Here is an 18,852-nt window from a genome sequence, read left to right as displayed (position 1 = left end):
TAAAGAAACATCACTCTTCACTATTTCCTTCACCCTTGTCCCCTGCTCTGTCTTGGCCTTAGCCCACCTATTCCACTCATTAGTCATAACCATGAGTTGCAATGCCTCTTGCACCTCAATCATTCTCTCCAAGAGAATGAAATAGGATGCGTATTTGGTCTCAACTGGTTTCAAGAACTCTTTCTTCGCTAAGGTCTTGAAGAGTGCATGTGAAGTGTGGTGGTTGCAGATAAACATCTGCACATCTCTCGCATTGGTGACCACTCCTCTAATCCAGTCAATCTTCCCCATGTCCTTGAGTGCATTGTTCATGGCATGCACACAACATGGGGTCCGCCAAATGTGTCTATAGGCTGCCTCAATGAGTCTCCCTGCTGCTCTACACACATGGGCTGCATTTGTCACTACTTGGACCACATTTTGTGGCCCGAGCTCCTCAATAGCTTGCCTAAGGACCTGAAACTGAAAATCAGCATCTTTGCGATGCCCTATACAATCAACTACTCTAAGGAAGTATGGGGCCTCTGCACATGTGACGATGATGTTGATGAGTGGACGATGGCTAATGTCCGTCCACCCATCCATAATTTTGCTGCACCCCAATGCCACCCAACATGCCTTCATCTTCTCCATCAAAATATTGATCTTGGAATAGCACTTATCCAAGATCGAGATCCTCATTTTTCGTCTCACCTGGTGGCGCATAAGATGTTCCTCCCCTCCCCACCATGGCCATTCATTTTTGTACGGATCCTCTTGCATGATGTACGACACAATCGGCTACACCGGGACTTTCACGTACAATAACAACACTCTTCCATACATGATGTCTATCAAGCTGTATGGGAAGGACAGACAAAGCAGGTGGTAGAAGTGAAATCTCCATTTTTTGGATTCATCAACAATGTTTTTGATGTCTTAAAAAATCTCGAAAATCATGTGTGCTACCCCTTGACCTCGTTGGGGGTGTTGCCCCCAAACCCCCATTTGATTTGGCAGGTACACTACAAGTTGGGGTCGTCCAGTCCAAGTCATTGTCTGTCATTAGTCTTGCTGAATATCACTTGATGTTTACTTGTCGTCTGGAATACAACTTTTTTGTTTTGGGAGGTATGATGTAGTTGGCATAAAATGCCTATGGTTATATTTGATAATATTTGTTATTTGCCAATGTATTAATTTTTTGTATTAAGTGGGTTGTCACTCTTGGGTAGTTAATGTGTCGGTTGGTTGACGGTTGTGTTCCTCTCGGCAACTGTCGGATTTTTTAAATATGTTGTGTACCGCCAAGGAAGGTAGTACGGTATAGTCGGGTGAATTGTAATCCTTGGCCAACCATCTCTGGTCTTCTTCTTTGTAATAGTTGCATGTGCGAATAAAGATATATTTTACTGCCGTGTGTGGTATGCGTTGTCATGTATATTATTATTTCCTGTATTTGATTTATTAGATATAGCAGCAAACACTCAGCCTGTTTGCAAAACTGTCTTCTATGCCCTGCTATCATTAGTCACATTTGGGTGCAGTTGAACTAGTATGATGTGCTTGATGTTCGTCTAAACAGTCGCTATTGTCCGCTGAAGTCCCCAGGGTGTACAAACCACCTAGGTAACTTCTTTGTTTTTGCTTTTTGATCTTTTTCGAATCTCTGAAACTTTCTATTTGATCTTTGCAGATCTCATTTCTTGTCTTAGTACTAAGACATCTTCAAGAATGAATTATTGTGGCTAAGATAGCCACTTTTCTAACTTTATTGATACAATTTGGATCAAAAAGCTATACTATGGTTTATTTTATTCATATTGACAATCTCAAGCTTTGTTTAAATGCACCGATTGCTTCTGCTAAACCTAACTTGGGACAGATGTAATTTTTGACAGTTGAGTATTAGTAAGATGTTAGGATAATACATGTGCTTATTGGTTTTTACCAGGGTAGGATGTACGATATCATTGAATTTCCTTCCTTTGGTGGTCTTAGTGGTCTCCTTGTTTTCACAATCTGTTTTGTGTTTTGGTAAATAGGCAAGAAAATATGGCCACTCTTAACCTATTTTCTGATCTTGATGTCATCTCTTCATCTTTCTTGATGTAATTGTAGCTCTTTATGGATAGATCCTACTTCGTTTCCTTTTTGTTATGGAGATTATAGTACTCTTTAACAGTACATTTTGACCTTGGTATTTCCAGCTTATGTTCTTACATTTTCTTAACTGAGTACTTTCATTTTGATGTTGTAGAATTTTTGCATGCATCTTTGATATAACTCATTGTGCAAAGAGCACACTTATCATTTTCTCTTTCTATGAATATTTATATGCTTTTTTCTCTTCTTTAAATTTTCTGAATTGTTTGGTGTATAACATGCAATAAAAAGAATCTTGTTTCATCAGATAAAATTTTCAAATTCCTGGGTTTTTTCTGAAGCCAATTTTGAATGCTATGTTTAAAAAACCTTTTTTGGACTAGTCAGAGAAGTTTATTTTATGATTTCTTGCAGTCTTCGAGACAGGGAACGTGTGCAACACATGATACGTTACATTGTCGAAGAGCCCCCAGAGAATGCAGAAAGTAGACGATGTTTCAGGTAATTGTTTTTCTTAGCTTTCATCTTCATTTTTCTGTTTCTTTTTAAAATGGGATTACTATTTCTGTCAATGACAGCTTTATTTGTATCTTTTAGTACTAGGCACGCGAGACTCTATTTTATGCATTGTATTGTTTTTTATTTCCATTGTTCATGATATCAACTCTTTCTGTGTTCTTTGTTTTGTATTTTCAGGTTTCCATTTATTGCTTGTGAAATATTCTCTTGTGAAATTGATGCTATTCTTAAGACATTGATTGAGGATGAAGAGGTTTGTTTCTATGTACATTATGTATCATGCATAATCCTGTTAGATGAAAAATTTCATATGGCAGTGGGGTTAAATTCATGTATAACATTTAAGCTGGACTAAGTGCATTTATGGTGACAGACCCATGTTATGTTCTTTTGGTATTTCTATTGCTTTCTGTTTGATTCATTGTTTCTATTATAATGTCTTTCCAGGTATTTTTTGCCACATGTTTATGATTTGTCAATTTCTATATTTACTCTGATGTTCACAGTTGATGAATTTGCTTTTTTCCTTCTTGGAATCCGACCGGCCGCATAGGACATTACTAGCTGGTTACTTTAGTAAGGTAATGTTTGTTTATAAGTAATATTCTCTTGTGAATGGTAGACAAGTTCCATACTTACTGCCAGTTGTAGTAGATTTTTTATTTGAATTTTTTTTTTTTCATGCACTCAAATTGGGTTTGTTTGGGTTGGTCATTGAAGCCTTAGGTAGATTTGATGAAACCACTTTGGAATGTTTTGACATATTTCATTAGCAACTTGACGATCAAATTCTCTGTATTGGCTATACTTGGTTGTAATCTCAGGTTGTAATCTCGTTGCTCTTAAGAAAGACAATTGCTACCATGCGTTATATTCAAGTAAGTAACATGCTTCTTATAGTGTTTTGAAGCATATGCCTTTGAGTTTTTCAGCATTCTATTGTTGGTATGAAAAGCATGTAAAAACCTTTGTTTAATGTGTGATAATTAAATTTGGAATTGTAAATTAGTTGTGTATTTCAATTTCAGATTTGGAAGTGAAAAATTGTGACAGAAACTTGACAAGGTTTTCTGTTGTTAAAGTTAGAGCTCACTAAGGAGATGAGGGACATATTCCATGACATTGGAGATTGCATCACTGACAATTATTTCTTCTTTCCTTTTTTTTTGTTTCTTGATGCCTGTTCAGAGAGCTTCCTTAATTAAACCAGAGTTAAATTCTACATGAAGAACCAACATGAAATGTAAGAGCAGTAGGAAGCAAATTATTTCAATGTACATAATGTGATATCCCTTATGGGAATTTCTTTAACACTATCAATTTGTTCAATTAACACTTTCAGAATATGTTGACTCCACAGAAGAGACACACACAAAAGATACTGAGATCTGATTTATTAATTCAAGAATAAACAGGTACAGCACTTAGACATCAAGCAATGTGACAGTCAAGGGTTTGAGAATTCGCATAATACTCATGTTTCAGTTTGGGCCTTAAATTGCTGGCCTGGTCCGGATATGAGTACATACTTTACACTGGGGATTTATTAAATGACACACAATTGCAAGCTCTGCAACCTTCAGGTTAGTTGCTCCCAGTATCTACCACATTGCACAGATGATAATGAACTCCAGTGGTCTGCAACTGATTAAGGTTTCTTTGCTGCTGTTGAAGGACACAAAGAAAAGTAATGATTCATGGCTCCCTGGCTGAACAGATTAAGGTTAGTCACTGTCAACAGAGATGGGGGCATGTATTTAGCTTTGGTTGCTCAATTCCTTATAGCATTGTACCTTCAAACCAAACAATTTATCATTACTTGCTAATCTCCTGTGCAGAGACAGTTCACAGTGAGAGGATAGGGGTGACATCCTACCCAATTATACCTTTTGAGGTTTTCATACCAAAAGGCAGCAAATTTACTATTGATAATTGTAGGAAAATTCCGCATGTCAAAATGTGTAATGTCAAGTTCCCTTTATACCTGCCCGAGTTAAGATTTGTCAAGAGTAAAACAAGTTGGTGCCAAGGTTAGAAAAATAGGTTGGCCCACAGCATGAAGAATTATTATTATTTAAAATAATATATACATATTTACATAGTGTTGAGAAACACTTTTTTAATTTATTTATTAGGATAAGAGGATCATGTTGCTTCAACAGGGGGAATATGACAATTAATGAGGGAAGTAAGTTGGTGAGACTTGAAGTGATAGTGGTTAGCTCAAATAACACACAATAACATGATAACACAGATTTCACATGTGCAGATATGGATTTCCTTATTGAAAATATGATTTATTACATAACAGAAATATGTCACGCAACATGCAACAGGCTGCAACACATTACAACTTCATTCCTCTTTTTTTTTGGAGTCTTCTGTTTCTCTGTAGCTTCCCCAAAACTTAAATCTAATTTCTGTCTTTTTCTCTTGTTGACAATTTACCATTTTACCCTCCTTTTCCAATGTCTTGAGATATTCAAAAAATATGCCTTAATGGGTTTTGGCACCTCTAGGTGTATTTTGAAATTTATAATTTTCCTCCTAAAAGTTGTCCAATTTTCGGGAGTCATAACTTTCAACCCGTGCACCCGATTGAGCCCTTTTTTTTAAACTGAAGAGCTCGGAGTGCTCTATGCCATACTTGTCCCAGATCAGTAATTGATTAAACCTTAATCAAGGCCTCATTCAATCATTTAAAGGTCCAAAGTTCAAGCTGAATATTTTTCATAGGATTTTTGAACCTTGAAACATTAATATCTTACTATCTGCAAATGATCTTTGGCTAATTTTTTTTTACCATAGGCCAATTTTACAATTTTAAGCCTTGGGTAAATTTTAAGGCCCATACATGTTCAAATGTAAAAATTTTTAACATAAAAGTCTTGTAATTTTAGTCTTTTCAGGACATTTTAGAGAAAATGAGCTTCATGAGTAACATAGTTAATTGGAGACCCGTTATTAAAGTAATATTGTAATAATAGGAATTGAAGACCTTTTGCACAGCCAAGGGAAGGGATATGAAGAGAAATTTCATGAGTGCAAAGTTAATATTCATTTGGTCGAAGATAATAATCATAATCTGCAGGAGTTTCAACATCTAGAAGAATGGAACTAAAAGTTGCATACTGTACTCAACATTTGTAAAGATTTTGTCAGATGTATTATGGAGAAGATGAATATGATGACATCCAAGTTCAAATGAGTTGAAGATGCCCTATTTGTAAAACTAGATTAGTTGGCGAGAAAGAGGGCTATGAAAAATTTGCAAGGAGAATTTATGCAAAGCACATGTTGGCTAGTCCCGAATAAAATTCTGCAGAAATGCAAAGGAAGCAGAGCTCAACACAAAGATGTTAGAAAAATGAATGCAGAACATGGTTAGCCTACAACATCCTCTTTTTAAAATTTAATAGTCTTCTAAAATTATTTATATTTTTGAATTAAATACAATAGGAACTGGCTCCAAATTGCTAAAGAAATCGGCTATAACAGACAAGAATCTGTCAAGGAAGGTCTGTTAGCTTTTTAATCTGTTGTTTGCCAGACAACACAAAACGGGCTGGTTTGTTATTAAAACGTCTAATAAAATAGGAGAATGTGCATACTGAGATCCATCAAACCTAAAACTAAACTAAAAACTGAACGTAGACTAAAACTGTAGAGAACTATACTATGTTTGTTTTTCCCTTGGATATAGGTACTAGACTATTAACAGTTGTGCTTTGCAAACAATATTTTTTTGACATTGAAAGAGAATAAACTATACAAGCACAAAGAAACACTAAGTTCATACTGGCTAAAATAAATGCCAGTAATCAACAACAATAGTTGAAAAAATACAACACAGTTTCAAGAAATAGATAGTGAAGTTGTTATTCAAGGCCACAACTCAGGTAGACAGATCATAGCAGCAAATATAATTTGGGGAAAAATTGGCAAACCAAAAGTACAAGATTTTTTGAAAAAATCAGATTTAAAAAAATTGTTAAACAATGTAGAAAAATAGAGAAAACTACTTTTATTTTAAAAACTTAAGGGCATTTCCATAGCATAGAAATATAGAGAGCAAATAAACTAGAGTTTAGCCCATGAATTTTAGAAAATAGATTTTTGTTGTTTATATTCATATTGCTCACTACATAGGGAAATATTCATTTAACTTTTTAAAAGAGCAGTCACCAAATACACCAAATAGTTGTCTATGTCTGAGATCAAATATTACCTAAGTCTATGAAGTAACTGAGATCAAATTTTTGAGCCAGCTTTCCAGCTACCATTGAGAATTTAGTAAAAGTGGAAGCCATTTTGAAGTGATTCAAGACCTTCGTTGTGATTGAGGCAAGGAGTTTTCTAGGTGTAGTTCAATATTTGAGAAAGCTTATCAAATCATCTTCCGCAAGTGCAATGCTTTATATTCCCCAGTGGCAATTAATAAGTCCTTTATATGAGGTAGAACTCAACAAATGACTTTTGTTTAGTTGAAGTAAAAGATTAGCAAGACATTGGTTTTGGCAATACCTAGCTTGCAACCACTATTCTAGGTGGAGAAAAATGTTAACGATTATGTGTTGTCATTCAGATTTGTTTCATGAAGCACTTTGGATATATTGCTCATATAATGAATTTTATCTCTTTGTTTGAGCAAAAATTAACTATATCAGTTATAAATTAAAAATCATATATCTATATCTATATCTAAATCTCTATGTGTATGCGGGAAAATGTGGTGATCAAAACAAATAAATTGAGATCAAATGACCTACATACCAATGAGACTCTTAGTGCAAGTACAAACTAATTTAACTTCCCAAGGGGTGTCCCATTGTTCTCTATCTGACAGGATCCCTAAAGCCAATGTTTTGCTCTCAGATCATTGAGCAAATGACTTAGTAATGACAACTCCAAGAACGAGTGATATTGTGATCTATATGCATGAATGCCTTCTAAGATCTATATGATATGTTAAAAGCTACGACGATTAAGCTAAGATGAAGATAGTGATATGAGAAAGATATTGCTAAATTATCCTAACATGATATACTGGATATACTATTGATATGAAAATGCTTCTAAATTGTATGATGATATTCTAACAAAGAGAGGCTAAAATGCATAATACAGTTAGACTATAATGTAGATGTATGAAACTTGGGTATGGAGAATGAGGAATGAGAGCTCTATTTATAGGGAAAACAGGGCAATGGAGAGTTAAGATTGAATAATCTTAACAATGGCTAGGATTGAAAGTTACTCAATCCATGTTTACAATTTTCACCAATGAAATGGTGACAATTGTCAACAAGAGGTGGCTTGAGAGGAGATGCAAGAGGCATTAAATGCCCGAGGAGACATGAAGGTTACCTTAGGAGGTAAGGTTATGGTTAGGTTAGGGTCATCCATTGGATAAAGCTTTTAGCCAAGGGGTAAACTCTTGTGCAAGGGATAATAGGATAACTAGGGTCAAAGCCATGAGTGCTTGATGAAACCCTTGGGTTAGATGAGGGTTAAGTTAGAGAGAAAGTCTCTAACCATGAGGGGAGGTTGAATTAACCCTTAATGGTTTGGAAGACTTTGGGGACAAATTTGCAAGAGTCCTTCCAAATTTGAGGGAGCTTGTTGAAGAAATAAAACCTTTAATGCATTTAGAAGACTTTCTTCCAAATTTGAGAAGTGACCTCCTCAAATTTAGGGAAATGACATGATTAGAGGGATTAATGCTAATTGATTAGGATTGGATGGATTCTAGAAGAATGTTTAGGAGGCAAGTGGGAAATGTAGGAGAGGGCAAGTGAGAGAAAAATAATTTTAATTTAAATAAAATGTTTTATTTCAACTAAAATAGATGCAACTTTCATAAATACAAGTGGGAGGATTTTTATAAATAAATTAGATTTATTTATATGTAAGGGTCAATTTAATTAAATGTAAATTTAATTAAAAGGAAGAAAGGAGGATTAATGAAATAAAGTGATTTATTTAATTAATGGCTAGAAAAGGTTTAGGTGAATTTAATTAAATAAACTGAGTAATTCACTTAATCAAATAGATGAAAATGAAGAAATTAATTAAATAGGATTTACTTAATAGAAGGGATGGGGTTAAAATAAATATTAAATATTTATTTAAGAAAGTGGTCAGATTTATACGTCTACAATATGTATTTGGATGTTTAATGTTGTGGTAGAAACACTTTGTTGGTGAGGCTGCCACCAAGGTTCAAATCTTTGCCGGGCCATTGAGCTCTCAGGCCTTGTGCCTTCGTTGGGCTGTTGAGCTCGCAAGTTTGAACAAGTGAAGTGTAGGGAATGATGGCCTTGCATAAATGGCCTTGTAGGAAGAGATCCTCTGTAAATGGTCCCTTTGGGCTCAAACCAAGCTAAAATCCTGAGTTTCCTCTATCAAAAATAAAATAAAATTATATATTATATTGAAAATTTAATATTTACATTATAAATTTTGCATTATAAACTAGCTTACACGGGGATGTGTCCCCATTCCCTAACTGTTTCAGGGTTGGGGGATGCCAAGGAGACGTCCTCTTGCTATCACCACTACACCAAAAAACTTAGTATACGCTAGGAAATGCCCCCAGTCATTTGGGGACAGCAAGGGGACGTTCTCTTGGCGTCCCTCGTACCCAAAATGGCTAGCCGCCCCTTGCGGCTAGGAATGATTCTAGGCTTACAAAAACAAAAAATTAAAGTTTTTTTAAAAATTTTCTCAGCTCCTATTGGTCCATGGGGGGGCCACAAGGACTTCTAAACGACAAAGGAACCCTAAAATGACTTAAACCAAAACAAAACACTAATTCAACAACCAGGACTGGTTGGGCTACCTTTGGATGATCCACTTCTGCTAGAGGGTGATAGTGACTCAGGCCGAATGAGGCTTAGTTTCATAGAATATTGTATTTTGATGTTTGAGACTTTTGGATATTGATAGACCATGGTTTTTTGATGTTTGTGACTACTATCATAATGCTTTATTGAAATTTATTATTTTGTTATACTACTGCTCTCATGATTTATTTACATAATGATATTGTTGTTATCAGTTATTGCCATCTCTCTCTCTCTCTCTCTCTCTCTCTCTCTCTCTCTCTCTCTCTCTCTCTCTCTCTCTCTCTCTCTTTATATATATATATATATCTTAAAAAAATTGTGTATCACCATCCCCTGCCATCCCCTAAAAATGGCCCTCTAGGGGACGTCCTGGAAACATGTCCCCTATCTTCCCTTTGTCCCTGTCCCTGTCCCCAAAACATTGTGGAATGTAGATTATAGACTATAGGGGTTTGCTCCTTCCCTGTCAAAGTGACATCTATAATTGTGCATAATAGTTATAATTGTAAAATTAGTGTATAATATTAATTATATACTTGTTCCCAATAGAATCCATGGGGTGAGAGGTGTGCCAGCTGCTTCAGCACTATCTCATATTCCCCCCATGATTTAGGATGATTGAGGCCTTTTCAAATTCAGTTGATGATCGCCATCACTCCTCCTGCTCCCCTATTTAGGGATTTTCAGAGGTCGGAAAGAAAACTAATTGACAAAATAACAAATTGTTTTCATTTTGATTTCATGATGACTTTGATTCCATCTTGGCTCAGACCTATTTTTGAGCAATTCAATAATTTCACAAGTTATTCTAGGGTTTTGGAAACCTTTTTTTTCACATTTTTTGTCTTTTTTTTTGGTTTTTAATAAATGATTTTAACATGATTTAAATGCGAAAAATTGTTGAAAATTGGGTCAACGATTTTTTTTGGTGTATCGAGATTTGTTGAAAAGTGGAGTTTGAACAAGTGAAGTGTAGGGATTGGTGTTTCTTGTGGGTTGGTACCTACAAAGATTTGTAAAGAGAATTTAATTGTTAATTGGATTTGGACAATAGATCCAACTATTTGTTCTTCGCGGTCTCCTCTTGAAAGGGTTTCCACATAAATTTTGTGTCTCCTAGTTGGTAGATCTTGTGTGATTGCTATTTTCATGGTTCTTTTTTAAACAAGTAAAAGTTTGACTTATACTTATTCACCCCCCCTCTTATTTAAAAGCGTGTGTGCATTAAAAACATAAAATTAAAATTCAATTAAGTTTAATGAATGCTCTAAAGGCATGAAATAAAGAGTTATGACTATTGAAGGATTAAAGGTATGAAAGGAAGAAATGAATCAGCCAACCAAGCAACCAATCAATGAATTGGGAATCACTTAATCAATTTGGAAACAAACTATTATTCTCAAAAGGCAGCAATGAAGGGTGGTGAGTACTTCAAAAAATGGATATAAAGGGAAAATCTGTTCATTGACATGCAATCTGAAATCATTCAATCAAGGAATCAGTCTTGAATTTGAGGAAGTGACTTGCAAATAAGGAGGACGAAACCCCTCCCATTTCATAAAGAGACTTAAGGATGAAACCCCTTATTTCTCCTTATCATGTTTGGGCGAAACCCAAAATCTAGTAAGCTTTGAAGGATGAAAACCCTTCAAGGGTTAACAGAGTTTTAAGGATGAAAGCGCTTAAATACACTTGGCAAGTTAAGGACAAAAACCCTTAATCTTGCCACTGCTGAGTTATGGATGAAAACCTCTGATTCAGCGTATTTGAAAACATTTCCAAAGAATTTCAAGATATGGTTTATGTTCAGAATTATGTCATGAATTATTATTCTGAATATTATAATAAATTAATACAAGAAATCATCACAGTTTGAAGGAGATTACAGCTGAAAACCAAGATAAATTCTATTTTCAGAATTATTCATAGAATTATAAATGTTGTTCGTAATTTTGTATACATAAAATTGGACAACCCCTTTAAAATTTTTATTCAAAAAGGAAGATTTTACTTTAAGGCACGCTTTTCGAGGCAAAATTCTTGCTTCTTTTTGAACTGGACTAATCTTCGGTTCATCCTTGATCCATGCTTCAAATTTCATCGCGTTTTGAATTTGTTTGCTTGGTCTCTCCTTCAAAATCGGGTTTTGATCTCTACACTGCGAGTGGGAAATTTTCCTTCTTTTGCAAGTAAAAGAGACTTTTGTTTTTAAGTTATAGGAGCTTTTTCTAACAATTACTAGTGAAAGTTAATAAAAGATGTGTAGCTTGTAACTTGTTATTTCTTTTTCATTTCCCTTATTTGTCTTTTAAGTTGTTTTGTAGGGACTTTTTGATCATATTGCAAGTGAATTTAAAATTACAAGTTTATAAGAACTTGCAAGTTATCCTTAAAGATCCTACTTTTCCTTTATTTTAAAACTTGTAATCGAATTTCTAAAACCCGGTTACAAGTCTTTAGTGTTTATTTTATGTTTTGTGTGCTTTTGCTTGTAAAAACCCGATTTTAGAGGTTTGCAAGGAAAGAATGTTTTAATTTAAAACATGTAGTCGGGTTTTTATGGCCCGACTACATCTTTCTTTGTATGGTGTTTTTAACTTGTGCTCCTTGCTTGAAGTCGGATTCTAGAAACCCAACTACGTGTTCCTTCTCCAAGGGGAGCGAAGTTGTTATGGCTTTCAACTTGAAACCCGATTCACATGGAGATAGCACCTTGACTGCATATCGATGTTGTGGGCTTTAGATTCTCTATCCACTGTCTATTAGCTCCGCATTTTTGGCGCTTTGCCCATGGTTTCCGCCATTCGTGGCATTCAACATTGAATGCTTGGCGTTTGACGCCAAATGAGAGTCTTCTTCCTTGCCGTTTTTTGTGCTTTTGGTTGAATGTCAAGCCGTTTTTTCTGCTACAAGACATGTGACGTGGTGGCTCTATTATCTATTTATAGAGCATTTCGGGTCATTTTTTGTTCATTTATTCATGTCCAGGGCATTTGATCAAGCAAGGTACACATTTTCAGCTTTACTTTGTTTTCTTTGGTTGTTTTTATTTACTTTTAGTTTCTCCATGTTCTTGTTTGATCAAGCTTGTAAATAATCATGCTCTTGCTCAAAATTCAGGTTTCTATAAGATCTTCCCAAGTTGTTTTGTTCTTTGAATACAACTTGTGAATTTGCATGTTTTTCCCTCTTGCAAATTTTTCACAGTTACTTGTATTCGAGCTTTTGAAACCCGATCACAAGTAATAGTGATAAAATTGTTCTTCCCTTTTAATAAAAAGAGAAACATTATTTTTACAAAGTAAAAAATATGTTGAGTTGTCTCTCCAAGTTGCCAAGCTGAAAATGTCCCTTTCCATACCTGTACATGGTCATCCAAGTTTGCCATCATTGGTCAAAATCATTCTTTCCATCATTTCCCTCATGTCAAAATTCCTACGTAACCTGGGGACGCATCCTCAGCCTGAAAACCCTCGTCCCGATCCTGGGGACGGCCAGGGGACGTTTCCCTCCCGTCCCCAAAATGTGGGAATTTGTTGGGGATGTCCTGGAAACGGGGGAACGTTTGCCCCAGCCATGGGGGGCGTCCGTACGTCCCGGGGACGAGGTAGGGGGGAACTGCTGGGCATCCCCAATCTGTCCCAGGGACGATTGGGGCTAGTTAAAAATATTAAAAAAATGTCACATTTTTAAATTATTTTTTTTCCTAATGTGGGCCCCAAATTATTTGCCCCAAATCAAATAAATGCAAATAAAATAATTAAAGTCATTTGAGCTTTCAGGGGCTCTGCCCTCGAAAATTTAACCTCCAAGTCTGATTAGGCTCCAATAACCACATTATTAAAAATTTAAAAGGCAACGATATTAAATTATTAATACAAGTCTTGACTATGTGATAATTCATAATATTGTTGTCATATTTCATGTTTGACTATATGATATATTTAAAACTTTAAAAGGGAACGATATATATATTTCATCTCTTACCATATGATATTCATATATTTAAAAGGGAAGGATATGCGCTACGAGCGATAAAAACAATTATTTCCGACGATAATTGTTTAAGTAGAGCAATCAAATTTTCAGCAAATCAAACAAGTGCTGACATATTGACAATGAATTTTCAATTATAAATGCATATCAAGTATTGACAATGAAGTCTGAATTATGAATGTATATTGAGTATTAACAATGAATTCTGAATACAAATGTGGTATTTTAAGGTTCTATAATGTACATATAGCTTCTTTATCCATGTTTTCATATATATATATATACATGCTTTATCTATTTTTCGTATGAAAATATAAAATTCCCTATATATTTAAAATTTTCCCTATATTTTATATAGCCGCCCCCTTTGCCGTCTCGAAAACTTGTCCCGCCGTCCCCTGTCATCCCCATCCCAAAAACTCAGGTAACATAGCAAAATTCCTATTCCCACCATTGCATTTGTTCGTCACACCTTCATTCATTTCTCCCATTATAAGTCTACTTGCAATCGAAATTTTAAAACCCAATCGTAGTTATGTCTTCACAAGAGTTTTTCCCCATTTTCATACTTGCAGTATATCTTTCAAGATCCAAAATTGGTCAAAAGCCACGCCTTTAAAGCCTCTTGTTTATTCATCACACCTTCTTCGAGAGCTTTAGAGCTAGGGTTTGAGTTTTTCCCATTTGAAGAAGATAATATGGCTTCTTTTGTAGATCATGATGTTGCTTTGACACTTCTGGATTTTCATCGCAGCATTACACATTCCTGTTCGATGACCGATTTGCCGACGTCATCTTCCCACAAGAAGATTAAGTAGAAGTACGACAAATACCAGAATGCGATTTCTCCTTCTCAAGTTTCTTCTTCATTGGAGGAGATTAAAGATATAGAAATCGAACATGTGGATATCAGATTTCTTTAAAAGGGTTGAAAAACCTAAGGATCACAATATGCAGCATTTATTGGACAATCACATTCATCTTGTTTCTTCTTTCCCAGTGGCTGCCCTAGAGCCGAAACTTATTCTTGCTTGTACTTCTCATTTTGATCGGGAAGTCAGAACTATCAGAGATGATAATGGAGAGGTTGTTATCCTCTTAGACGCTGAAACCATTGAGAAGATTTTCAAAGTACCTAGAGCTCTTGTTTATGTGGAACTCTCAAAAGAAAGTGCTGCAGAGTACTATATACAAAGGGAGAAGGAATGCAAGCGTCATATTAATAAATGGATTCATGAACCCTGGACTTGTCTCACCTGGTGGGCCAAGTTGTTTCCCTGTGACTTCAAGGGAGAGATTGGTGACACAATTACTCTCTTATGTAGAATCATGGGTTTGGAGCATTCAAATATCTTCGAAACATGGATGTACCAATTCATTGTGCTCATCAGGCAATCCCAACACATCTTTTGGGGTGACATTATTAGTGATGCTTTGTGTGAACAACTCGCCAAAGTTCCTACCACTTTGCCCTTCTACATGAATTCATACTTTGTATATATAGCAGCATCACTTAGACATTTACCTGGTCTTTCTACCAAGGGTGATCGCTTGCTTGTGCCTATGTGGGAATATTATGACCAGCTGCCTTTGAGACCCAGCAGGATCCATTGCAGAAGAGTTCAAGATGCTTTCTTTGGTCGCTACATGTGTTTATTTGATAAAACACTGAAGAATAGAAGAGTGTTAGATCCTGCATGGGTGAGAGTGAATGAATACGGTTGTTTAATCTTTCAGTTCCCAACTTTTACCCATATGAGAGTTGGATGCTATAGCGGGCAGCCATATATGCTTCCGAGATACCCAACCGACAAGATCATCCTTATGGAGTTGGGAAGACAAATTATGGTAGTTCATGCACAACAATCATTTTGACATAAAGATGGAATGGGGATATCATCAAGTAACCCATTGCAGATTGGTTGATATTCCCTCATGACGTCTACAAAAGCTAAAGCCATGGAAACTGAGATGCAGGAAATCAAGCTCTAAAGATTCAAAGCAAGGAAAGATTTTGATTACCAGAGCATGAAAGAAAGGATTAAAAGATCTTTCACACATGTGCATCGCATAGAGGACATTTGGGTTGATCTTTGCACAGAAGAGGAGATTCGTAGGATGGATTACTGCAGGCTCACACTTGAGCAAATTGTTGACTTGAACCCGACAAACATTCCTGAAGGAATGGTTGATGATGGGAACATACTTGATTCTGAGTATGTTGAAAAGAGAGTTGATGAAGCACCGCTTCCATCAATTGAATGGTTACAAAAAGAATGTACCTCCATTCTAGATAGATTCCAACTTGTTTTAGCTAACACCAATGCTTGGCTCAAAAGTAATGATGTTAAACTTATCAAAATCAAGATTGGCAAAGATGATGATTCTACAGGGCCTATTGAACGCAAATCTGAAATCAAAGTTGATAGCAAGCAATGGTAATTCCTCTTGAAGAAGTAACAGTGAAAGGAAAAGAGAAACCACAACTTCATATTCAGGTTATAATTCCGAAGATCCAGAGGAAGAACAACAACAAGATGATGCTCCTAAGTCCACAACTTCGGAGTCACCTCACGAAGTTCCTTCTCAGATTCCTTTGGATGTGCCCATGTCTCCTTTTGACATTGATGTGGATTCGTTTTCCACTGTTCACATTGCTTCTGTCCCATTGAGTGTGTCTGCTCAGAATGTTATTCCAATTTCAGCATCAGAACCATCTCTTGATCATCCCCATGAAGACTTGTCAAACATTTTTGATGAGAATCCTACATATGTTTCTTTGCCCAACTTGTCATTGGTAGGAATTGAGACTACCGCTACAAATTTTGAGAAGTTCATGATGGAACTATCACATCCTTTGCTTGCTGAGCATGCGATGATTGCTGTTCAGACAAAAACTTCTCCCAGGGTAACAATTGTAATCCAAATGGAGTCTGTTTCTTCACCACCTCTAGCTATTTCTCAGACAAATTCGATGGCTTTACCTCCATGGCTCAGTTCCTTCACTCCCAAGAGAAAGAAGCAGGAAATTTCTCTTGACATCTTTGATTTTCAGCAGCTTAAAACGTCTAAACCCAAGGCTGCTAAAAGGGCTAAAACAGTTTCAAGAGTGATAGTAGACAATGACATAATGAAAGTTGCAGAAATTGTTGAACCAATTGTGGACAAGCCACATGAAGAGATGCAAGCTTCAGATTACAGAATCACAAGAATGGAACTTGGTAAGCAAACACATGCAGTTGTCATGCATGATGCTCAACACTCAGTGATTCATTAGTGCAGTGATATGATGAACTCCTGGCAAAGAAAGGCAAGCTGAAAGAGGAAAATTTGCAGCTTATCTCAGTGATCCAAAAGATCACTAAATCTTCTGAGGAAGGGATCAATCCTTCAATTTCTTTTGTCTTAGAAGAATTAGTTAGGGAAATTGAAAGAGCTGCTCAAAAAGTGTGAGCAATTGATTCTTGGGTAGATCAGATTTCTGATCTATGTGCTCAGGTGTTGAAGGAAACATTCCAAGTGATGGTCAAATTGGAAATGACCAAGATAAAATTGAACTAGACTTCTGAGGCTTTCAAACAGAATCTTGAAAAGGTTGAGAGCAACTTAGGAGTTTGGCATAGGTTGCCACAAGAAAAGTTGGATGTTCTACAAGAAAATGACATTATTCCTGCTAGAACCATGTATCTAGAATTTGGAGAACTTCTAGAGAATAAATCCCTTGTTCTGAAAGAACTCATTCAAGAAATTGACGATGCCTCGAAATTGCGCATGGAAATGGTGCAAGATTTTGTTTCTCGTTTTGAAAAAATCTCTTGTAAAATTGTAAGTCAAGATGAGGAGTTGTTGTCTGAAGAAGAAGTTCTCTCTGATTTGAGAAGAAAGATCCATCAGGAATGGGAAGTGAACAGTTTTCAGTCACAACAATTCAGGCTTTGGTGAAATACCAAACCTTTTTGGAAGGAATTCAAACTGTTCTGGAGAAACATAGAGTTACCATTCTTAGCTGCTGTGATGTTGTTAAAATGGCTGTTGTTGCCAAGAATACCCATGAGCCAAATCGTGATGAGCTGCAAGGAATCACCAAGAAATTTGAAGAACACATGGCCAAACATGCTACTACATAAGTGTCTTTGGACACTTAATTTTTTATTTCAGAATTGTAGAATTGTAGTTTTCTTTTCGACAAGTTTACATGTAAAACAATTTTGTAATTGCAAGTTAAGTCATCACTTCCACTTTTGTATTTACAAGTAAACCAATTAAAAGTCAATTTAGAATTGGACTTGTAATTTTGAAAAAGTCTTAGTTAGTTGTTGAATAGGTCCAAGTTAGTTGGAATCCTCCCTTCTTTTTCTGAAGCCTCTTCTCCTATAAATACTTGAGGAGGCCTATTGTATTATCTATCTTTTTGCAAGCAAGTAAACTTTGCAGGATTTTATACTCATAAAGACTTTGAGCTTTATAGTTGTAAATTGTCATCTTTTGAGTAATATAAAAAAGTGTGAGATTTCAGACTTTGTGTTGGAATCTTGCTTTGTTCCCATTGTGTTCTTGTGTCATTTTGGGATATATTTTTGTGCTTAGTTAAGGTTGTGGAAGGCTGTTTAAAAGAGATTCACTCAAAATAATTGCAGACTTTGTGTTGCAGATATTGAGGGTGAAATTAGTTTTAAGTTTGCGATTTGAAGTTGATAAGTGTTGTATAATATCCCCATTTTTCTGTTGATTTTATTGTAGCTATGGTCGGAATCCACATGCCTACATAAATAACACAAAGCTTGTGATTATATTGATAACATAATTATTATATTATTAGTTGTGAGATAATATAATTATATTATGTTATAATATAATTATATTATTATATTATAATCATTATTAGTTGTGATTATATTATTATATTATTATAACATAATATAATTATATAATAATTATTATATAATTAATTGTGATAATATAATTATGGTTATAATTACTAATAATATAATAATATTATATTAATATATATAATCATTAATATTTAATTATTTAATATTATAATAAAGTATGGTGTCCCTTGGTGAAAGGGCACCTCTTGCATATATATTATGAGATGTGTGATCTCATTGAGCAAAGAAGAGGAATAATAATAATAATAATTAAAAAAAATACAGGCAATACCTGGGACTTTACCATGGTATCAGAGCCAGGTTCCTTCCTTATAGCCGGGTTGAAAACTATTAAGGAATTGACTTATGGTAATTAAGTTCCAGAGGTAACGATGACCTCTTGCATATATATTTTGAGATGTGTGATCTCATTGAGCGAAGAAGAGGAATAATAATAATAATAATTAAAAAAAAATACAGGCAATACCTGGGACTTTACCATGGTATCAGAGCCAGGTTCCTTCCATATAGCC

General features: G+C 35.4%; 1 protein-coding gene across 1 annotated transcript in view; it reads left to right on the top strand.

Moving 5' to 3' along the window:
- The window catches only part of LOC131068458 (uncharacterized), a 191,677-nt gene that overhangs the window by 53,919 nt on the left and 118,906 nt on the right, over positions 1-18,852 (top strand). Inside the window, exons 3-6 of the mRNA XM_058003640.2 lie at positions 2,500-2,586; positions 2,782-2,857; positions 3,111-3,185; positions 3,429-3,482. Coding sequence (XP_057859623.1) covers positions 2,500-2,586; positions 2,782-2,857; positions 3,111-3,185; positions 3,429-3,482 — 292 coding nt within the window. The remainder of the gene's footprint in view (positions 1-2,499; positions 2,587-2,781; positions 2,858-3,110; positions 3,186-3,428; positions 3,483-18,852) is intronic.

Source organism: Cryptomeria japonica, chromosome 9 (assembly GCF_030272615.1).
Source record: "Cryptomeria japonica chromosome 9, Sugi_1.0, whole genome shotgun sequence".
Classification (NCBI taxonomy): Eukaryota; Viridiplantae; Streptophyta; class Pinopsida; order Cupressales; family Cupressaceae; genus Cryptomeria; species Cryptomeria japonica.
The sequence above is the reverse complement of the archived record's forward strand: the minus strand, read 5'-3'. Positions and strand labels throughout refer to the sequence as shown.